Consider the following 18,485-nt stretch of genomic DNA (forward strand, 5'->3'; position numbering starts at 1 on the left):
TCTCTCTTGCAGGACATGGAGGTAAAGAAAACTTTTATTTGCACTAGCTTGTGACTGGCTCCTTGATCTGCATTAGCTCCACCTTGCAAAGCAATTTCTCCCTAAATGCAGCTCAAAATATCTCTTCGCTAAGGTTTGTATAAATGTCTTTTTCCCAGCACCCCAACCCCTACCATGCACCTCAGAATATTTTGCAGGTTTTAGTCCAGATTTGGAAAGTAGAGGGATGGTATGAGGAGAAATTACATCTGTGAAAGGGGAACGAGGAAGGACTGCCATTTACTTTTTTAGTCTCTGAGGTGGGAAAGAGAGTTAAATTTTAAAAGGTATCATTTTGAAAGTAGGGTTTAAAAATTCAGTAAAAATGGGACATAAGGAGAAGTGAACAAACCATACAGGACTAGCGGGCTCCTTGGGGTTGATTCCTACCCAATTTATGCAGCAGCAGCTGTGATTTGAACCCTAAGCAGTGTGTCCCCCCCGTTCCACGTGGATTGGGCAGTCTCACTTTCATTATCAATAGAGCATTTCGGTTCAGGAAGGAGGACCCAAGAACCGTTGCTTCGGTGAGGTAAATGAGTACCACACCCCCAGAGGGTTTCCTGTGCCTTTTTCTCCATGCTGCATGTCCTGTGCTTCAGGAGAGTCACAGCGCTTGTCTCTGGGCGGGCACATGGCTGGTGGACAGGAGCCAGCCTTCCCTGGTATCTAAGTCCCAGCCTTCTCCTGTGTAGAACGCTCTTGGGCAAAGCAGTTCACCTCCCCTTGTCTCTTTTCCCATTCATATGAAATGGGAGCGATGGTGCTTGCTTCGCTCATGTCAGACTGGATTTGCTAGCTTTTCAAACAGTTTTTTAAGTGGCAAAGGAAAAAAATGGGGTTTTTTTAGAAGGGGCATGGGAGATAGAAAGGTGATTACAACATTGGCAAAACCTCAGATGACGAAAGAAGACTTTCGATATTTCTCTCAGCTAAACAGAGATCTTACTAAACACTTTATATTATCTTCCCAGAGAAGCCTTTTTCTGTGTCACTGTAGCCCTAACTGCAGGGGACACACAACAAAGCCAGGGAACAGTGTGCCTGAGGCACTACTACAATTTTTCTTTGAAGATTTCCAGTGCATAGCTCAGCTGGGCAGTTCTGATAACGCCCAGGTGCTAACATCACAGTCCTTGTTATCTGTGCTGGCCTGTCCCACAGGCGAGGGTTAAAGATCAGGCATGTTCATTACAAGAAATGTCCTCAACAAACTCTAAACAGATTTTGTGTGGAGAAGGACCAAACAGTTATCAAACCATCTCAGCACCGACTACATGTGGCATGACAAATGTATAGATTTATAAGAGTTTTTAGGTTTGACACAGCCTGGATCACTATCTGTTAACGCTTGTTTTATTCTTTGTTTTGCTATTTAGTATCCTGTGACGTCTCAGAGGGGATGGGGAGTTGAGCTCTTCATTTGTTATAACTGCTGTGCACAGTAAGCCACATGCGGACCAAAGACTAACTTAGGGCTGAAGCAGGTATTTTGTCATGTTAAGGAAAATCTCCTGCACCCCTTCTCCTCTTCACACAGAGGACTGCATCCCTCGAGTATTTTCTGTCATCTGCCACAAGGGTGTTTCAGAGTAGAAAGGGACAGACCTGCCATTTCCTTTTGGAAGATGTGTGACACATACAGCAGGTCTGATGTTCAGGAAGCTTCTCTGAAGTATTTAATCAAAGAGTTTCCTGCCGTTGATTCTGTCCCTTTACTTGTATTTCCCACCTTTTCCCTGTGTTACCTTGTTTTCTGTTCATGTGTAGATTACTGCATCCATTCTTATTTTTAAAACATCTCAACTCCCAAGACACTTTTTAAGTAGTGCACTTGGTCTTCCCTGCCTGCCCCAACCATCCAAAAAGGTGGTTAATGTCCCAAAAGTAAGAAGATGGTAGACTAAAATAGAGCCAAGAGCAAGAACTGGAGTTCCCACCTGCCAATTCTCTGCTCTGTTTCTTCTTGAGAGCTTTTTACAGGCAGCATGAGCAGGACCCAGAGACTTGTTACAGTGTTTTGCTTTAAAAACAGATTTAATGGTCCTGGGCAACAGGAATGAGTTCTGTCATTTCCCCATTTGCTTCATCAGTGGCAGGCAGAGCTGCTCTGTGCTTTCCTGCTGGCATAACTGGCAAGCTCTGTGCTGTAGTGGGACACATGAGGATTATCAGCATTACGGAAAAAAGGGCAGAGGGCTGACCTAGACAGCTGATTTCCATCGTGTCTCTGGCAGGAAGACCTAATTTTTAAAAAACCCACAGAAGCAAGATAGTTGTGATTGCTTTCTTGGAGTGGTTAGTTTGCTGCTCCTTAGGAGCTAGTACCTACAGCCTCAGCCATTCTGCTGTCAGGAACGTTCCATATTGAAAGCAGTAACTGTAACTATTTAAGATCCTGAAGAGGGAGAAAAAGGCAGTAACACCCTGTTCTTGCAATTCATGTAATTTTGTGAGTCTGCTGTTCTTCAGGGGTTTTTGTGAAGACCCAGCTTCTTGATGCAAGATAGATTTGAGAATGTTTTCTTTCCAGCATTATGACTGATGAAAGGAACTTGAAATCATGAAGCTTATATCACAAACTGTTAACACAAGGAGTTCATATTGAAAATGTGTAAAGCTGGCACTGATGAAAGCTAAGCCACTTGTAAAAAAAGTAGCCACTTAAACATTCATTGCACTCATGGCACAAAAATGATTGGAATTATTGTGTTGGTTTGTTAGTTTACATCTTCAGATTTGGTCCAAGCTGTCTAATTCCCATAGCTGTACCAAACCTTGCTGCAGATGATGTAAGTTATGGCATCCACTGAAAGTGCTTGTGGCTTTCTGCAGCCCGTATTCAACAGCAGTCATGGCATTCCTCTTCCCAGCCTCTCCGTAAGAGCTTGGGAGCATGGAGACATTTGAACTTTACTCACACAGCAAAGGGAATCGATCCAAGACTGAGTTTCACTTTGGTGGCTCCCTATGGTGCGATGGGTTCCCTAAGCTGCAAAGGTGCAGCAACCAGTTTTATTTCGGGAAGGCTTTCTTCTTCTTTGTGCCTACCAACAGATTAATTTCTTTCTGTGACATCTCCATTCCCATGTTTTTTTCTGCAACTAGCTCCTGCTAGATCTTAATTTTGCCTGTTACTACATCGTCTCAGGAGAGGAAAAGTTTTTCCAGGGCTGAAAGCAGTTCCCTGCTCACTTCACCACTTCCCATCTGGGCAACCTACTGGAGACAGCTCCGACCCCAGGCCCTGTGCTCTCCCTACACCACAATGTCCTCATCTGCAACATCTGGGGAGTGATGGGGTCACTGCTTTTTTCAGTAAAGCCCCCTCCTGTGCCAGGTGAGGATACCACAAAGAGACCCTGGGTCTTGCCCCACTCCTCTAGAGGGAAGCAGCAGAGCAGTGTGGAGAAAATTCCTCCAAGTCTTCTGTTCCCCATGTCAGTGGAAGGCTGCAGAAACCTCCTGGGGTACAAATACATCCTGTCCCTCAACAGGCGAGGTCAGAAGCCATTTCTTCCTTTATGCTGTGGTCAGCCAGATGTCACAACTGAGCACATTTCCAGGTCCAGTATCCCAATTGCTGCATCCTTCCAGGAGCCATGGGGAATGACACCCTCACCCAAACTACAGCACAGCTTTCTTTGAGCATAGGCACTTATCCTGTCCCTAGGAAAGCTGCACTAAGCATATGTGACCTGTCACCCAAGAGGACTGAAGTGGAGGGGATGAAGGAAAGGGTACTTTGTACTGTGCAGATGAGGGGGCTGGAATCTGTAACCATTATGGTCGTCAGAGCAGCCGGACAGTAAACCACACGGAGGTGAGCTGAGCTGAGTGAGTCTCTGCCCACCCTTGCAGCTGTGGAGCCAAGACTAAGTACAGCATTACGCCATGGTTGGCTCTGCCAGGAAACAATTTCCCTTTCTCAGGAAGCTCTGCTGCTTGGCTTTCGTTCCAAAAGTTAAAACGTTCCTTTTCCACTCTGCTTTTTTCTTTTTGCTTAACAGAACATTTTAACCTCAAATACATTTCTTTTCAGTGTTTCTTCCCAAACTCATCAAAATGAGACATTCATGCAGAGCATCTGTATAGATAAAGGGAAGAGTATTTAAATATACTAGGAGAGGTACGATATGATCCCACTTTACTCCTCGGGTCTGGGCAGATTTAGTACCTGCATTTTACCTGACAGTAAATAGCATGTCAGCAGCAGAGGATCCTGGAAAGGATCATGTTTGCCAGACTTCCACATCCCAGTGATGGAGGAGGCCTCCCTCTTGAAGGACAGAAACAAGCAAAACCAAACCCCATGGGCTGTGCTGCAACCCTTTCTTGTACCTAGCAGAGACCCCAGAGTAAATGGTTTGCAGAATTAAAGCTTTTCCTGCGTCACTGGAGAGGGTTGATTCTTCTGAAGCCCTCCTCTCCCTCACTCCACGTTTTAACCTTTCATCATCTGATTATCCTAGCTCATGGTAACAGCATTTTGGAAAACCCTTCTTTCCTGTGCTGCACAGTCTAAGTGGCAGGACACATTAGTGTTGAGCAGCATATTATGCATACCTTCTCATACATTCCCAGGATCTGCTTATCTGAAGAACAGAGGAAAACATACGCATGGCTTTATTGATAGGTGCTGCTAGGACACTGCTGTTTTTCATCATGGAAAAGCCCATACAGACTAGGGGTGATTTTCCTTTCTGTCTCTACATGGTTGGTTAACAGTTGTAGAGAGGTGTATGTTCCTTTTCCTGAAATACCAACTCTACAGCCCGAATTTGGGAACTGAGATGGCAGCTGTACCCAGCAGCAACAGAACCTGTTTGGAGGACCTGTTTATTTTACTGAAGCCTTCTTCAGGCCTGTAGGTGCTATAATACCACAGACACAGCTTGTCTTGACTTACAGACAATTATATGCCTTTAGCAGTTTGCAGCATGGTGTGCATAAGGATGAATTTGGTCTAGAGACAGATCTGTTGCATAAGAAGTTATTACATACTCGCTGCACAGTTGCTTCACACACAATTATTATCAGAGGCACAGGGTGCTTTATTCTTATGAAGTCTCACGTAGGCATGGATTTAAGTCTCACTTCATCCCAGCCACAATGTATCCAGCTATGAGACTTATGCCAGAAATGCTTTTACATTAACATCAAGTCTGAGACATATCTTTATGATAGCTTATTGACAGTATATGGGTCCTGGTAATGTACTGAAAAGGATGAGGCTTATCTGCCCCATTAGTGCCAAATGAAGTTTTCACTTCTTAGAAAGAAAAAAAGACATCAGACCAAATTCTTGTCAGATATGAGCACATCATTTGCTAAAGGTGTTTCTGGAAGTCTTCCCCAAGCAAAGACCCAGACTTCACTTGCCAGATTGACAACTGGTATAGATGCATGCCCTTTTTCTTTTGCTCTTCGGCATCGAATTCTAAAAGAGCTCAAACCCCACACAACAGGCAGCAAGGTGGTAAGCTGATTTTTTTAATTACAAGTGTCCTTATGCAAATAAACCTGTTTACCCTTTTTAAAGAGATGCACACAGTGTTTTGGCCAGTGTGGCCAATCTGTAAAGGATATTGATTTACCACTGCCAGCTTCAACAAAGCCACTGTTCATCTCAGGCTTCTCAAATGCATGCTCTCAGCATGATTGGACCTCAGCTCAGCTTGTGCTTTTGTACAAGCTCGTAGCTACAGCATGCAGTGCTGTTTTTCTGAGCCTCTTGAAGTACTTCACAAGATGTAATACGTTTCCCTCATGCTCTATCACCAAATCAAGCTACATGCTGCTTCTTAAGGCAAGAAATTTATTGCTTACATATATCACAGGTTTTCAAGCACAGAGGATTAACGCGTGCAGTTTTGAAAGCCGTGGTATCTAAAGGATGCAGAGCAACAACTTGTTCACAGAAAGACACAAAAATGCAAAGGGGCGGGAGATCTGACTCAGAAGAATGGAGTTAAACCAGTCAGTGTGGCTTTGCACTAAGACAGACAGTAGTCTAAAACTTTTAGCACAGAGGAATCAGAATTAGTTAGTGCATTGGAAAAGCAGTACACCTAGAAATAATGGGATCAAATTAAAGGGAAGATGTATATCTCACTGAATGGCAGGAAGGACTTCTAGCAGTGAAGTCTAGCAGGGTTTGGAATAGTGTGGTAGAAACCAAAGGTGATGGAAACCAAATGTAGTGGAAACCTCTTTCCCATGAAAGATTCAAAAACAGACTCAACAGAGCTTTAGAAAGATAATGGCAGGAGAAATCTTCTATTGCATTCAAGCAATAGTATTGATATGGCCACCAGAGGCAGGACCATACTGTTTCTACAGTTCCTCCACATGTGGGGCTGCTAGAAGAAGCTAGTGGCTATTCAGCATCAGGCCCCCAAATTGTTTATGATTTCTTCCTACTACAGTAGATTGTTCAAGCCCTCAAACTTATGCCTATGGGAAGCTTAGGTCAAAATAAATTGGCATCATATTTGCAAGAGTCTGGGAACTGTTCTTTTACTGCCTGTGTAAAACACAAAACTAATTTTCTTTGTATTCTTTCTTCCTGTTTTGAGAATGGGTTTCTTTATCCTTTACAACTGTTTACTGCAACAGGAATCACGGGCTATTCAAGTCAATTATCTTGGAATACCTTTCTGCTGAGTGCCATGTTCCCCTGATGTAAGCTCAGATGAAATGGGTCCTGTTTTCATACACACACATGTGAGCTTGTGTGACAGGTTTCCTAGGGATTTTACCCCTTGGGCCCTGCAGTGAGCATGTGTTTAACTTGTGAAATGTGCACATTTGGTTTCCCACTTAGTCTTCACAAAGTACACAGAGTTGTCAACCTCATGAAAACCCAGTGTTTTCATCCCCAGTTTCAAGGTATTCATTCCCAGCTAGAGGCAGAGGAGCTGTCCATGCAAACAAATACAGGCATGCACATCGGTCCTCTAGACAGCAGGTGTCCATAAAGTGGAGAAGTGAAGAGAAGTGGAATAAACAAGATGGATTGCTGAATACACTGGAGCATGAGGTGACAGGAGACATAAAGGTAACAAGTTAGACAGGTCACCCATATAGAAAGGAAACATTCTTAGCACCTTCTCTTTCATCTCCCAGCTCAATGCAAAGTTGTCTTTTCCCATCACATCAGGACTTCTGATCTCACTTAATACCAAGCCCTGCTCCATATAGCTCAAGAAGCTTTTGCCCACAGCCACACAGGGATTTCTTCTCAGCCTCTCTCCTCCTGCTCTGTTGTATGCACTGAGCACGGGACTCGCCTTCCTTGATTCTGCCCATCAACTCCAGTCTCCTGCCCTTGGCACTGGCATTTCACTCTACTCCAGTTCTGACCTCAAGCACCTGATGTGGGTGACCCGCCAGCGACGCTTTCTGTGCCAGGCCCTGTGGGGCTTTGCTCAGGAGTGTGATGCTCAAGGTCCAGTCTCACAGGGTCCATCTCCCACAGCAGCTTCACACTCTGATCCAGCAAACTGAAGCCTGCATCATCTACAGCAGCTCTTTGAGCCTTTGTAGCGGGCACCAGTTTAGTTTGTAGATTCTCAAAGGTGAAAGCTGGAAGCCTTTTCTTTTTTTGTAGTCTATGGGAAAGAAAAAATATCAAGCAATGAAACTGTCATGCTTTATTTCTTTTGCCTCTGCTCTGAAACTCAAAACTTGCTGGATCATTTTTGTGTAAGTAAGTTGAATATAATTTTTCTTCTCAACACCTTTCATTTTAAGGTCCATGAATTCAGTGACATGCTGGCCAGAGCCTCCTAGTGCTGATTTACTCACTGAGCAAGTGGTGTGCAGGCACTGAGCCCATGCTTCCTGTACACCTGGTTCCGGTGGCCCAGCTTTAGCCTGAAGAAACTGTGCCTGAGGTTGAAGGAACTTAGTCCCCCTTCTTGCTCCAGAAAGAACATGTAAGAGTTTCAGTCAGCCATCAGGAAAAAGTAGAGCTCTGAAGTATGTAGGGTACTTCAAAGCTCTTGCAAACATTGGGTTTCTCCTTTACAGAGTTGTTGGGAGAATTTTATAAGAGAGCTAACTCAGAAACAGAGATAATTATCTTCTGCAGATCACAGAAAAAATCCATGTCAAAGGCTAAGCTGCAGCTCAAGAATTACTTGTGCATGTTTTCCCTAGGGTATAGAGTAGAGTCATTTACCTATGGAAATCACTAAATTCCTAATGCACCATGAGAGCTGATCCAGACTGGACTGAAAATTTGGACAGGCATTTTCAAACATAACTGCAAATTACAACTGCCTGGATTCGTTTTCCTAGCATAGGGCCTGGTTTTCAGGGGTCTCACAAACTGGAGACTCTGGATGGAGCCAAATGGATGGCAGCTGCTGAGGAAGCAGCCTCGCAGACCCAGATCCTCAATGCCAATGGGGCTGCTAAGCCCTCCAGGGTCCAGCTGAAAAGACATCTCTGTGAATATAGCTTAGCATTCACACCTCAAGCTGGCTGCTAGCTGAGTGCTTACTATCACTTTCCTCCGCTCCATATCTGTGTATCTTTTTAGACTAAATTCCTGGCTCAGATAAATATGAACCTCCTTCTCTGACCTCCCTGTATCCAGTGTAGACCTAATTTAATAGCTATGTGTTACAAAGATAGCACAGTCCTAACTGATGAGGCCTGGAAGCTGCAGCAGTAGGGAGCTCTGTGTAGGCTCATTTACCCTTCTGATTTTCTGTTCCCAGCATGATAAATTGAGAGGAGTTGAATCACTGTGCTGCTACAAGTAGACTGTCTCTAGTGTTGAGTTTGAAGGGGGAGGTATCACAGTCTACTTACAGCATTTATCAGAAATATTTTGAATTGTCCCTGCTTCTCGCATTCTCTATGTCCCTTCTTTGACAGTTCAGTAACTTCAGTTTCTAATTTGACCTTCTGAATAGCTTCAGATTAGATAATTAACACATCTGCACATGCACCTGCTTAAAGTTCATCCTTGCATCTGAGCCTCCTCCTGTTAAAGTTCATCTTATTTCAGACCTCTGCTAAAAGTAGGGCTTTTTTTCCCGACCTCACATAAAATAAGCAAGGGAGAAGCTAAACTGAAGTTGAAAGGTGATTTTCGGGCTGAGACCTTTCCAGCTACAGAGGCTATTCTATTCGCTCAGTCCATTTCCTTCAGAGCAGCTGCCCAAGCGCCTCCATGTCTGTAGGTGAGAGCAGGGTGCAACCTTGCATCGTGTCTACAGCTAAAGGGCTGTGCAAGTCACTTAAAGCAACACTGTGATTCAGATGGTTTAAAATAATGATTTTCTGCAAGGCACATTTTAACCAACAGAAAACTGGTCATCTCAGAGGTCTGTACCAGATGATAACCATGGTTCATGCATTTTGTTCTCCACTGAAATAGTCTGCATGCATGCCCAGCCTTCCTGGCCATCTTCCTCCCCTGTGCTTTAGTCAAGGAGACTGTGCTTGTGTGAGATCAGATGCACTTGCCCCACAGACTGCACTATTTCCCTTCTCCCTGCGGACAGCCTGGGAGATTTTGCTGGTTGTTCCTCTGTTAGCTCACTCATCTTTCTAGAGCAGCAAGAGCTCCCCAGAACAAGGCCTGGAAGTACACGCAGAGAGGCACCAATTCATTTGGGGAAACTTGACAGGCTGTGTACAGTTCCCAGACCATTAAGAAAAACAGATGTCTGAGAGGGAAAGATCGGGAAACTGAGAAGGATCCTGGGGAAAACCCTGGCCAGGAATGGAGCACTGTACAAGCAGCTGGAGCAAGCAGTGCACTAGTCTTATGGCAGCTATCACTGCTTTTCTTCAGAACTACCATCTGACCCCTCCACTCATGGAGGCGTTTGCTAGTAGTGCGAGTATCTCAAGGACAAATCCCAGATACAGGTTGTACAAGTTGCTAAGGACACATGGGAAGCGATACACTCCAGTCCAGCCAGACCACCACCTTGGTAACAGCCGTTGTCAGCTGTAGATTAAGACATCAGCATCACTCTAGCAGAGGTAGAGATTAATCCTTGGCTCCAAAGGAGCTATTCCACAGGTGGAGTGTCTGTGGATTCCTAAAACAACACAACCTCAGCAACTTACCTATTCAAAGGATAATTTGTGAGAAATAACTCTTTCTTTCCCCCACATGCCTTTCACATAATTATCTGTAATTTAGGTATCTGCAGTAGCTCGTGTCTGGTTGTATCAACTAAGTTTTTAGACAGCATTTGTTGCTAGAGGGCTCCCATCAGATGGAGAGGAGTTAATGATGGGACTATATATCCTGCCTGACACCCCAGAAAAGCCAGAGTTCTTCCTGAACTAAGCTGAAAGCTCTGTAGGTGTTCGTCTAATGAAGATAAAGTTTAAAGAAATGAAAAGTGGTGTGGGGATTTTCAATTATTTAGGAAAGCGTTGCGTTGGCTCTCAGGTGATACTGAAAGCCTGCTGCCCACTAGCCTCCTTTATTGTGACCTTCTCTGAGAGAGGAGCTGAGGGCTCTATTTGACAGGACATTTCAGAGTAAGGGACCTTGTCTTCAGCATCCCAATCTAAATTGTCATAATCTTGAGTAACAGGAATGCTCAGTGTATCTGCTGCAGGATGCCGGCTCACTGGCTGCACTCATATTTTAAAGGCAGAAAGTATTTCCCCAAAACCACTTAGAGTTATTGTAAACTTGATGGAAAAAGACAGACGTGTCACTGGGGTTCACCTGGAGCAAGGGAAGAGCTCTGCAACATCAACATTGTTCTTTTAAGACCAAATGCTCATTCTAATGAGAAAAAAAAAAAAGTAATTTTTTGAAAATACAGCCAATAATTTTAAACAACCATATTGACTCAAATGAAACAGTGGGATACTGAGTTCCCAGGACTTCGTAAAGGGAGGAGACACATTAATCTAATCTTCTAGTGTAGTCAGACTTAGTAATTGCAGAGATCTTTGTTAAACTTGTTGTGTCTTTGTATCTCAGTGCTTAAGGTTACTGTGGGCTCAGCTCCAGTTTGCAGTGTACAGGGTACCACCAGGTAGTAGTTAGGTAGTTTGACATACATTACCACCTACAGTAGCCAGATAGTAAACCATCAACTTCAGAACCTTGCTGTGTTCTTTTTTTTCTTGAAGCTGTAGAATCTGAAATATCTCACCCTCCTCTAAAAAAGCATGTATTGCCCTCATCATGGCAGAGTCTTGGTTGGAGACAGTAGTGCAGCCCAAAGACTCCTGTGTGGAATGTCTGGGCTTAAAACCCAGCATGGCTGAGTTTTTGAAGTTGCGCTGTTTCAGGAGACAGGAAAACCCCTCTTGCAAGGAGCTGCTCTGGAGAAAGGCTGCTGTAGTGCTTGTGTGGGCACAGCTTCTGTGCCTTTCATTGTTTCTCTACTTCTGTGGCTGGGTATGACCATATTCAGCCAGATATCAACTTTATCCACAAGCCTTTTCCCGCTGCCTGAAATCATTTCCATGTTGGCTGCTCATCCTTTCTGCAAGCAGCTGTGTTGGGCTTGTAATGAGGCAATTACATATGCGTGGCCCTTTTACAGGAAGGGCCAAGGCTGTTTCTCCTTGAATTGATTGGAGGCTTATCTGTTTTCCCTACTCTCTCAGTCAAGCCACTCTCCTTGTCCCTAGACAACTGGTCTGGCTGGCAATGTAGATTTTTACCTCCCCACGTAGGTCTCCTACCCTTTCCTCTTCACTGTCTGCAAGCGCATGTTGTCGGGTAACTAAAAAACCTAGTGATCTTAATGATCACAATCTCTTCTTACTGTACCTGCCATGGCTTGTCTCCCCTGTAACCTCAGGGCTCACTGGTACTTAACAGCCTTTTATTTCACCTTCCTACCTCTCATCCCAGCCTCCTATCTTCTCACTGCAATACAAGTCACCTTCCCCTTCCAGTACCTTTTGGGCCTTTCCTCTTGAATATTCTGTCTTCTGGCACTAAATCTCATTTCAGTTGTTCTACCATTACTGCTTTCGACATCTTTTAGCTTCTCCTTCCTCTTACACTGTTGACTTAGTGATCTAGGGAAACTGTTGTCTGACTCTGCTTGCTGAGCCTACGCAAGTTCCTGCTCATAGGCCTTTGTTACGGTACAGCCCTGCAGCTGCAGGCAGGAAGGGTAAGCTGAACAAACAGGGGGTGCATGTGACCGAGATGAAAGATCGGTTGTCTCACTAGCAACGTGTCTTTAAGACGCCTTATAATCTTGCTGGATATTGTCAAATTAAAAAAAAATATTTAGAAAACAGACTGAAATCCCATTAAAAATATAGTTTGCTAGGAGAGTCTCAGTCCTTCATGGGTGCTGGATTTCCTTAGCAGTGGCTGAGGAAGAGTTTTGTGGCAACAGGTCATCTCAGTTAATATGTGCCCAAAGTACCCTGTACCATACATAATCCAGATGGCTACTTCTCACATACACAGAGGTGAAATGCAGATACCTGGCCTGGGTGCATGTTCATGCAGAGCTGTGGCTGGGCTAATGATCCCTTTGGTGTGAGCACAGCACCAAGCAAATGCATCCAGTTTGATGCCACCATGAAAAGTTGTGCAATGCTCTGTGACTGTGGGGCTCAGGTCCCCTACTGTAGGTTTCCTTGGGCTGCTCTGCATCGCAGTGTAGCTACCCTCAGGCAGTGTTGTGGAGAACCAGTGTGCCACAGAGGCCCAAGTGTCCAGGTGGACCTTGTGAAATCCTGGACTAAAATTCTGTCCTGGATTTTGAGTAGCTGAGGGCCAGTTACTGTGTCCTAGGTCAACTACAGGACTAGTACAGAACTGAAACACTGCAATCCACATCTTCAGCCCAGGAAGACCCCTTGCAACCATTGCCTGACTCTGCTGGATCCTTCGCTTCACTAGGCATCTGCCTGCTTGACACTAAAATTCAACCAGTGCCCTGGATGCTTCTTCTGCAAAAGCCTGGGATTGCCCTGCCTGACCTGTCCATGGGTGGTTTGCTGCCCAGACCAAGATGGCATTAGAAATTAGAGATTTCCCTGATACATTCCCACACCCTCATCTCTCTCCGCTCCACTCCCGGGGAGAATACTCTGTGCATGGAAAACACAAGCAAATAGGATCAGACATCTCACAAAAAGCACTTCTCACAGAAAAGGAAATGGTGACACTCATGTGTTGCTGGAGGTTTCTACAATCACCTCAGTCAAAGACTCCCAAAACACTATACATACACAAAAAATAATTTATTTACATTTTAAATGGTCTGCCACATCCTTCCCTGAGCAGCAAGTCGTGGCTGCACAGCCAGGTGCCTTATCCTGCACCGGGCACAGCAGAACCAAGAGCTGCTCACACCTCCATAGGGTACAGGCTGAGGTTACAGACGTGCTGCCCCTGCACAGGCACACTGCCTGGCGGACACCAAGTGCTGCAGTTCACTCCCTGTTTTGGTAATGATGGCGTTTGATTGAACCATTCTTGGCAGCCTTTGGCAAATGTGATAAGACACTTGCTCAGGAAGAAAACAGCCTGGGCTTTGTTCTGTTCTCAGGGGATGAGGGCTTCAAACTCTTTGGTCTGTCTAGCAAGAGATGATTTTTAATCCAGTGCTTAGGGCGAGCATTTGCCAACCTGCCTATTGAAGCCATGCCACATATAGCAAAGAATTCAAGGTTCCCTGGGGAGCTCATGCACCTGCCTGGTGATCTGACTGCTCTCTTGACAGATGAAACCCTGGCTTACCTCAGGACCAATGCTGTGGGGTATACAGCAGTGGCAACGTATGCATTAAGCTGCACAAGCCCGTACATTGCCCTTTCAGCAGAGGTGCCTAACTGTGATGTAATGCTGCTGTAATGAATCGGCCCGTGCAGTGTTGGGAACATGCACGCACTAGGCAATTGCCAACTACTGTCATTACTAAAAAGGAGACTCAAGATCTCACTTGTACCTTTCACAGTGATATTTGCTGGCTTTGCTAATCTCACCAGACAGTGCTTAGCAAACACAGGCCAGGCACTCCTGAGAGCTACATACCATGGCACGAAGAAAAGAATAACTTGCCATAAATCCAGTTTTAAAAACTTTCAACACCAGCCAAAGACTAGTGCGAGGTGGCTGGCATACCCTTCCTATATAAGGGCCTTTCCAGCCCACACTGTTGATGTTAGGACATGCTACTAATGAACTCCACAGAGGCAAACAGGAGGCTGCTTTCTTCACTTTGGGCCTAGGAGGCTGTGAAGACAGCAGCAGCAGTCCCACCTCATCAGGTTAAACTGAGACTTCATGCAGTTACTCCACTGAGAAGAGATGCCTTTTGGAAGATGTGGAGAAAGCTGGCAGTGATACCGACTGTCCCATATGACAAACAATGCTATGTAACACTAGCATTACACCCACTTTGATACTAGAAATGCATCAACAGCAAAGGGAGGGACTTCTCAGAGGGGAGGTTAAAATAATGATTATCTCATTTTATTTTCAGTGTAGTCACTCTGTGAAACAGAAAGTAGATAGTGTATTCACCTCTTCCAATTTCCTGATGTCTGCAGATGTTTCCTATAACTCTGTTGTGAAGGACACAGCTCCTCACTTGCATGTCTAGCACTGGCTACTCTCTTCTGCCTGTCTCCTCCTGGCACTGGCTGGCTCTGCTGACAGAGGCAGCCACAGTATTGCTGGGGGCATGGAGACACACCTGCACTTGTGATGCTGTTGAACCACATCACCTTAACACTGCCCACCAACAGGTGGTCCCTATTGCCCAGCACAATTAGGGTGGTTTTTTACTCACCATTTGCTTTGATGTTCAGGAGCTCTAGGCAGTCCCAAGGTTACCTGGAGGGAAGTACCAGAGAAGGACCCTGAGCAAGCTTCTGATCCAAACAGGCAGCAACACTTTCTTGAGAAAAGCCTCACTCCAACCACTCTGCTAACTATCCAGTCACTTTTACACGTAGGTATGGGTTGCTCAAACCACCGAAAGAATGAAAACCAGCAGGAGTTTCCCCTCTACTTTTAGCAGGCAAGGGGGGGAGTACATGAACCATTTATCTACAGTATAGTGGACAAGTCAACACAGCGCCCCTTCCTTTGAAAAGCATTTATCCCTTTACTAGTTTCTGGCTCCATGGTATCTCCTACCTCTACCCAATTTCTGAATCTTGCTTTTGTGAGACTTCAAATTTGGCAGATCTGAGTCTCTGTAGTTTCAAAATTACTGCACTGTATTTGGGAGTTGCTCGCTGTCTTCTGGATGAAAGCTGCTGATCGTTGCTGAGCTGGAATATCCTCACATTACCCTCTGGGCAGTGCTTGACCCTGAGTGCCAAGATGGCAGCAGTTCACGAGGGAAGTCTCCAAAGGAGAAAATCAAGACCAGACTACTGCAAGTCTTGAGAAAAATGTTGCCCTAAAGCAAAGTCTTTCCAAACACAGGGAAATGTTACATATTTTTACATATTTTATATAAAGTAGGATTTTCCTGCCCTTTCTCCTAAAAACAAGCATGCAACCCTCCTTTGAAGTCTGCATTCCTCATACTATTCTGCTCTGTGTTATAGTCAGAGCTCCTCCCTCTTTATCATCCTCATTATAGCTATGCAATAGCCTTGCAGTTGAGTTCAGACACACACTCATCCTAAGTTCATTCATCTGTGGTGGGATAAATGTTGACCTGGGTACCACTCTGAGGAGGGATGTTGTACTTCTCAGAGTTGTTCTTGTGGCTAACTTATTTGCAGACTTCAAGAGACAGGCTAGCAGTGATTTACACTCAGGCAAGTAGCTTGCTCCCCACTGAAAACATTACAGAAATTAAGAGTTTAAGAGGAGACGTGACATCTGTGTTCCTGTGACATGCATTTCGTAGTTCTAGTCAAACCTTTGTTAGGGCTGCTGTTTTCATTAAGACTAGAACTGAAGAAAGCTGCTAGAGATCACTGGGCTGTAACAACACTGACTGCATTGAAGGTAGTATGTGAAATCAGGAGTCCTTACCTCCTCATGCCTGTCTCCAAAACTTCCGTTTGGAGTTTAAGAGGGGGTTTTTGTCCAGTATTTTTTCACTTTTTTTTGACATTTCTCAATTAGTGAGCACTCCGTTGTCTGAAGAAAACCAGAATCTACAGCTACATAGAGATTATGTACAGAAGAGATGTGTGCCTGAGTCAAGGAGTCTTAAGCCCAGGGGCTCAGACCAGTCCCAAACCTAATCTGATGTCCCGTTGTTTTCACAGAGTGTTCAGAAATCTGGAGCCCAAACTCAAGCATTCACAATATATTCCCACAGGCTGCAGACTGCTTTCCCTGGAGCTGCAAGATTGAACATTGAATCTGTTGCTTTAGACATCAAGCAGATGTGAAGGCCACTCTGCACTGGCTGAGGCCTGACCTTAACATAGAAAAAAACTTCTTCTTGGAAGTGCAATGGATCTGCACAGTTGTGCATGCTGTCATATGAAACAGACAGAGGCTTACCACTAATTCCTTTTGTTGCAAGTCAAACTAGAAACCTGTTTGCATGACCTTTAAAATGCCAGTCCCAGCAAACAACAGCCAAGGATTTTGCAGAGCATGCTGGGATCATTATACACCTCAACATACACTTACACTCTTTCACAGACTGATTTTATGTCCTGATATCAGCCCCAGATTTCACTTTGAATCTTTCAAATGGAAATCTTACTTTCTTTGCTCAGCTTTCTGTTGTATTTCACTCCTGCATCCTGGCAGTAGGGGACCTATGGCAGTTTGAGGCTGGTTATTCCTCTTTGCTCACCCATCTGATGGCAGCTTGGAAGAAAAGGGTGAGGTCTCTGTGCACGCTGCCATTGTTAAAGCTCACAAAATTCTCATCTGGGATGTGAAATGGAGGTATTTATCTTCTGGTAAAGGTTGATCAAAGAAAATACAACTGAAAGAGAGAAGTAGAAAAATATTATTTCTTTTCTGGCATTTATGATACACCTGAAAGATCTGTGAGTTATTCTGGTCTTGTCCTCTTCTGGAAAGTAACTGTGATAAAGCTGTGATACACAAAGGTTGCAGAGCTAGCCTAGCCCCACCAGAGGAAGGTGCAGAAGTGGCTCACACGGTAGCTTTTGCACCGGTGCAGCACAGCACAGTAATTATCACTCCTGCTGTACAGCAAATGGTAGGAAATGCAGGTAGGAGCCTTGGCCTGGCATCCCAAGGTGTTACAGGCTATGCTAACACAATGATGGACAGGACTGGCTATAAGGTATCACAGAGCCACAGCTGCAGCCACTTCTAGCTGGGGCTTCTGCCAATAATTAAAATTTACCACAACCAGATAAGTAGCAGCTTCGTTGCCAGATTAGACACCAAGTGAATAAACAAACCACATAAATCCCTCCTGAAACAGAGAGCTGGAAGGTGTCCAGAGAGAGTGATTTGTGAAGAAGGGTAAAGAGAGAGATGGGAAGAAGGATGCTTCGCTGGGACAGAGAGGGGTCAGTGTAGCAAGAAGAGGTTTGTTTATTCAGGGTTTACATCTTGAGATGTGTTGCTTCTTGAGCCAGGGGCCCAGCGTGCTGCTGAGCTCCAGTTGGAACAAGCATCGTGAGATTTCCTTCTAGGGATGTAAAAAATGGGCCAAGGCAAGTGCGAGCCCACCCACTTCCTGGGCAAGCTGTGCTCAGCCTGCATTGATGCTTTCATGGATCACAAGGAGAATGAACAGGCTCAGATTGTGGGTAGCTGCCTCTGCTGATTTTTGCTTCCCAGTTCCTCATGCTGTGATTCAGGTATTTTCCCACCCTCTTGCCTTTCAGTGTGCTCCTTTGGGGGAGTTTGTGTTTTAAACCTACTGTGCTAACTTACCTCTCCCTTCTCAGTCCGAACAATGTTCCCCTTTCAATACGATCCTGATGCCACTGATGAACTCACATGGACACAGATAACGAATTGGTTCAGGTTATATTGGCAGGAGGGTGCAAACTGGGATTCATCTAAATGGCAGATGCAGAGAGATGGCTCTGAATGAAACTGCAAACTACATATTAGAGAGATTTTTCCATTGGTAACTTGGGTGCATTCCTAATTAAAAACTATTCTTGACCTTTTTTTATTTCATTTAAAGAGGAGCTCCTTATGAGCTGCCCATCTAGTCTTATCTGCACTTATAAAATGTGAGAGCCAAAATAATGGTGCCTGTAAAAAGACTTGAAAATGAAAATTTGATTACCTATTTCCTGCTATTGAACAAGACAAAAGGAGTGACAGATTTGCCCAGGTGAACCTGAACTTGTCCATTCTGTGCTATTCTCTGATTTAAGGCTAATACCCACACCTAGGGACCCATTCCATGTTTCTTTAGATTATCTTCCTTGAACAATAAATGAACCTAGGGGTAGAAAAGGACAGTTTGGTGGATTTGCCTCTTTGGACACTTGCCTTTAGAACAGGTACTAAAGATACTCCTAACTAAAGGAAAGATTTTATTACTTCAGTT

The 18,485-nt window shown here is 44.6% G+C and overlaps 1 protein-coding gene across 1 annotated transcript in view; it reads left to right on the forward strand.

Moving 5' to 3' along the window:
• RCSD1 (RCSD domain containing 1) overlaps positions 1 to 18,485 on the forward strand; it is a 33,130-nt gene continuing 14,645 nt past the window's right edge. The window contains exon 1 of the mRNA XM_009954452.2: positions 1 to 21. Coding sequence (XP_009952754.2) covers positions 16 to 21 — 6 coding nt within the window. The 5' untranslated portion in view covers positions 1 to 15. The remainder of the gene's footprint in view (positions 22 to 18,485) is intronic.

Source organism: Leptosomus discolor, chromosome 1 (genome assembly GCF_034619465.1).
Source record: "Leptosomus discolor isolate bLepDis1 chromosome 1, bLepDis1.hap2, whole genome shotgun sequence".
Taxonomy (NCBI): Eukaryota; Metazoa; Chordata; class Aves; order Leptosomiformes; family Leptosomidae; genus Leptosomus; species Leptosomus discolor.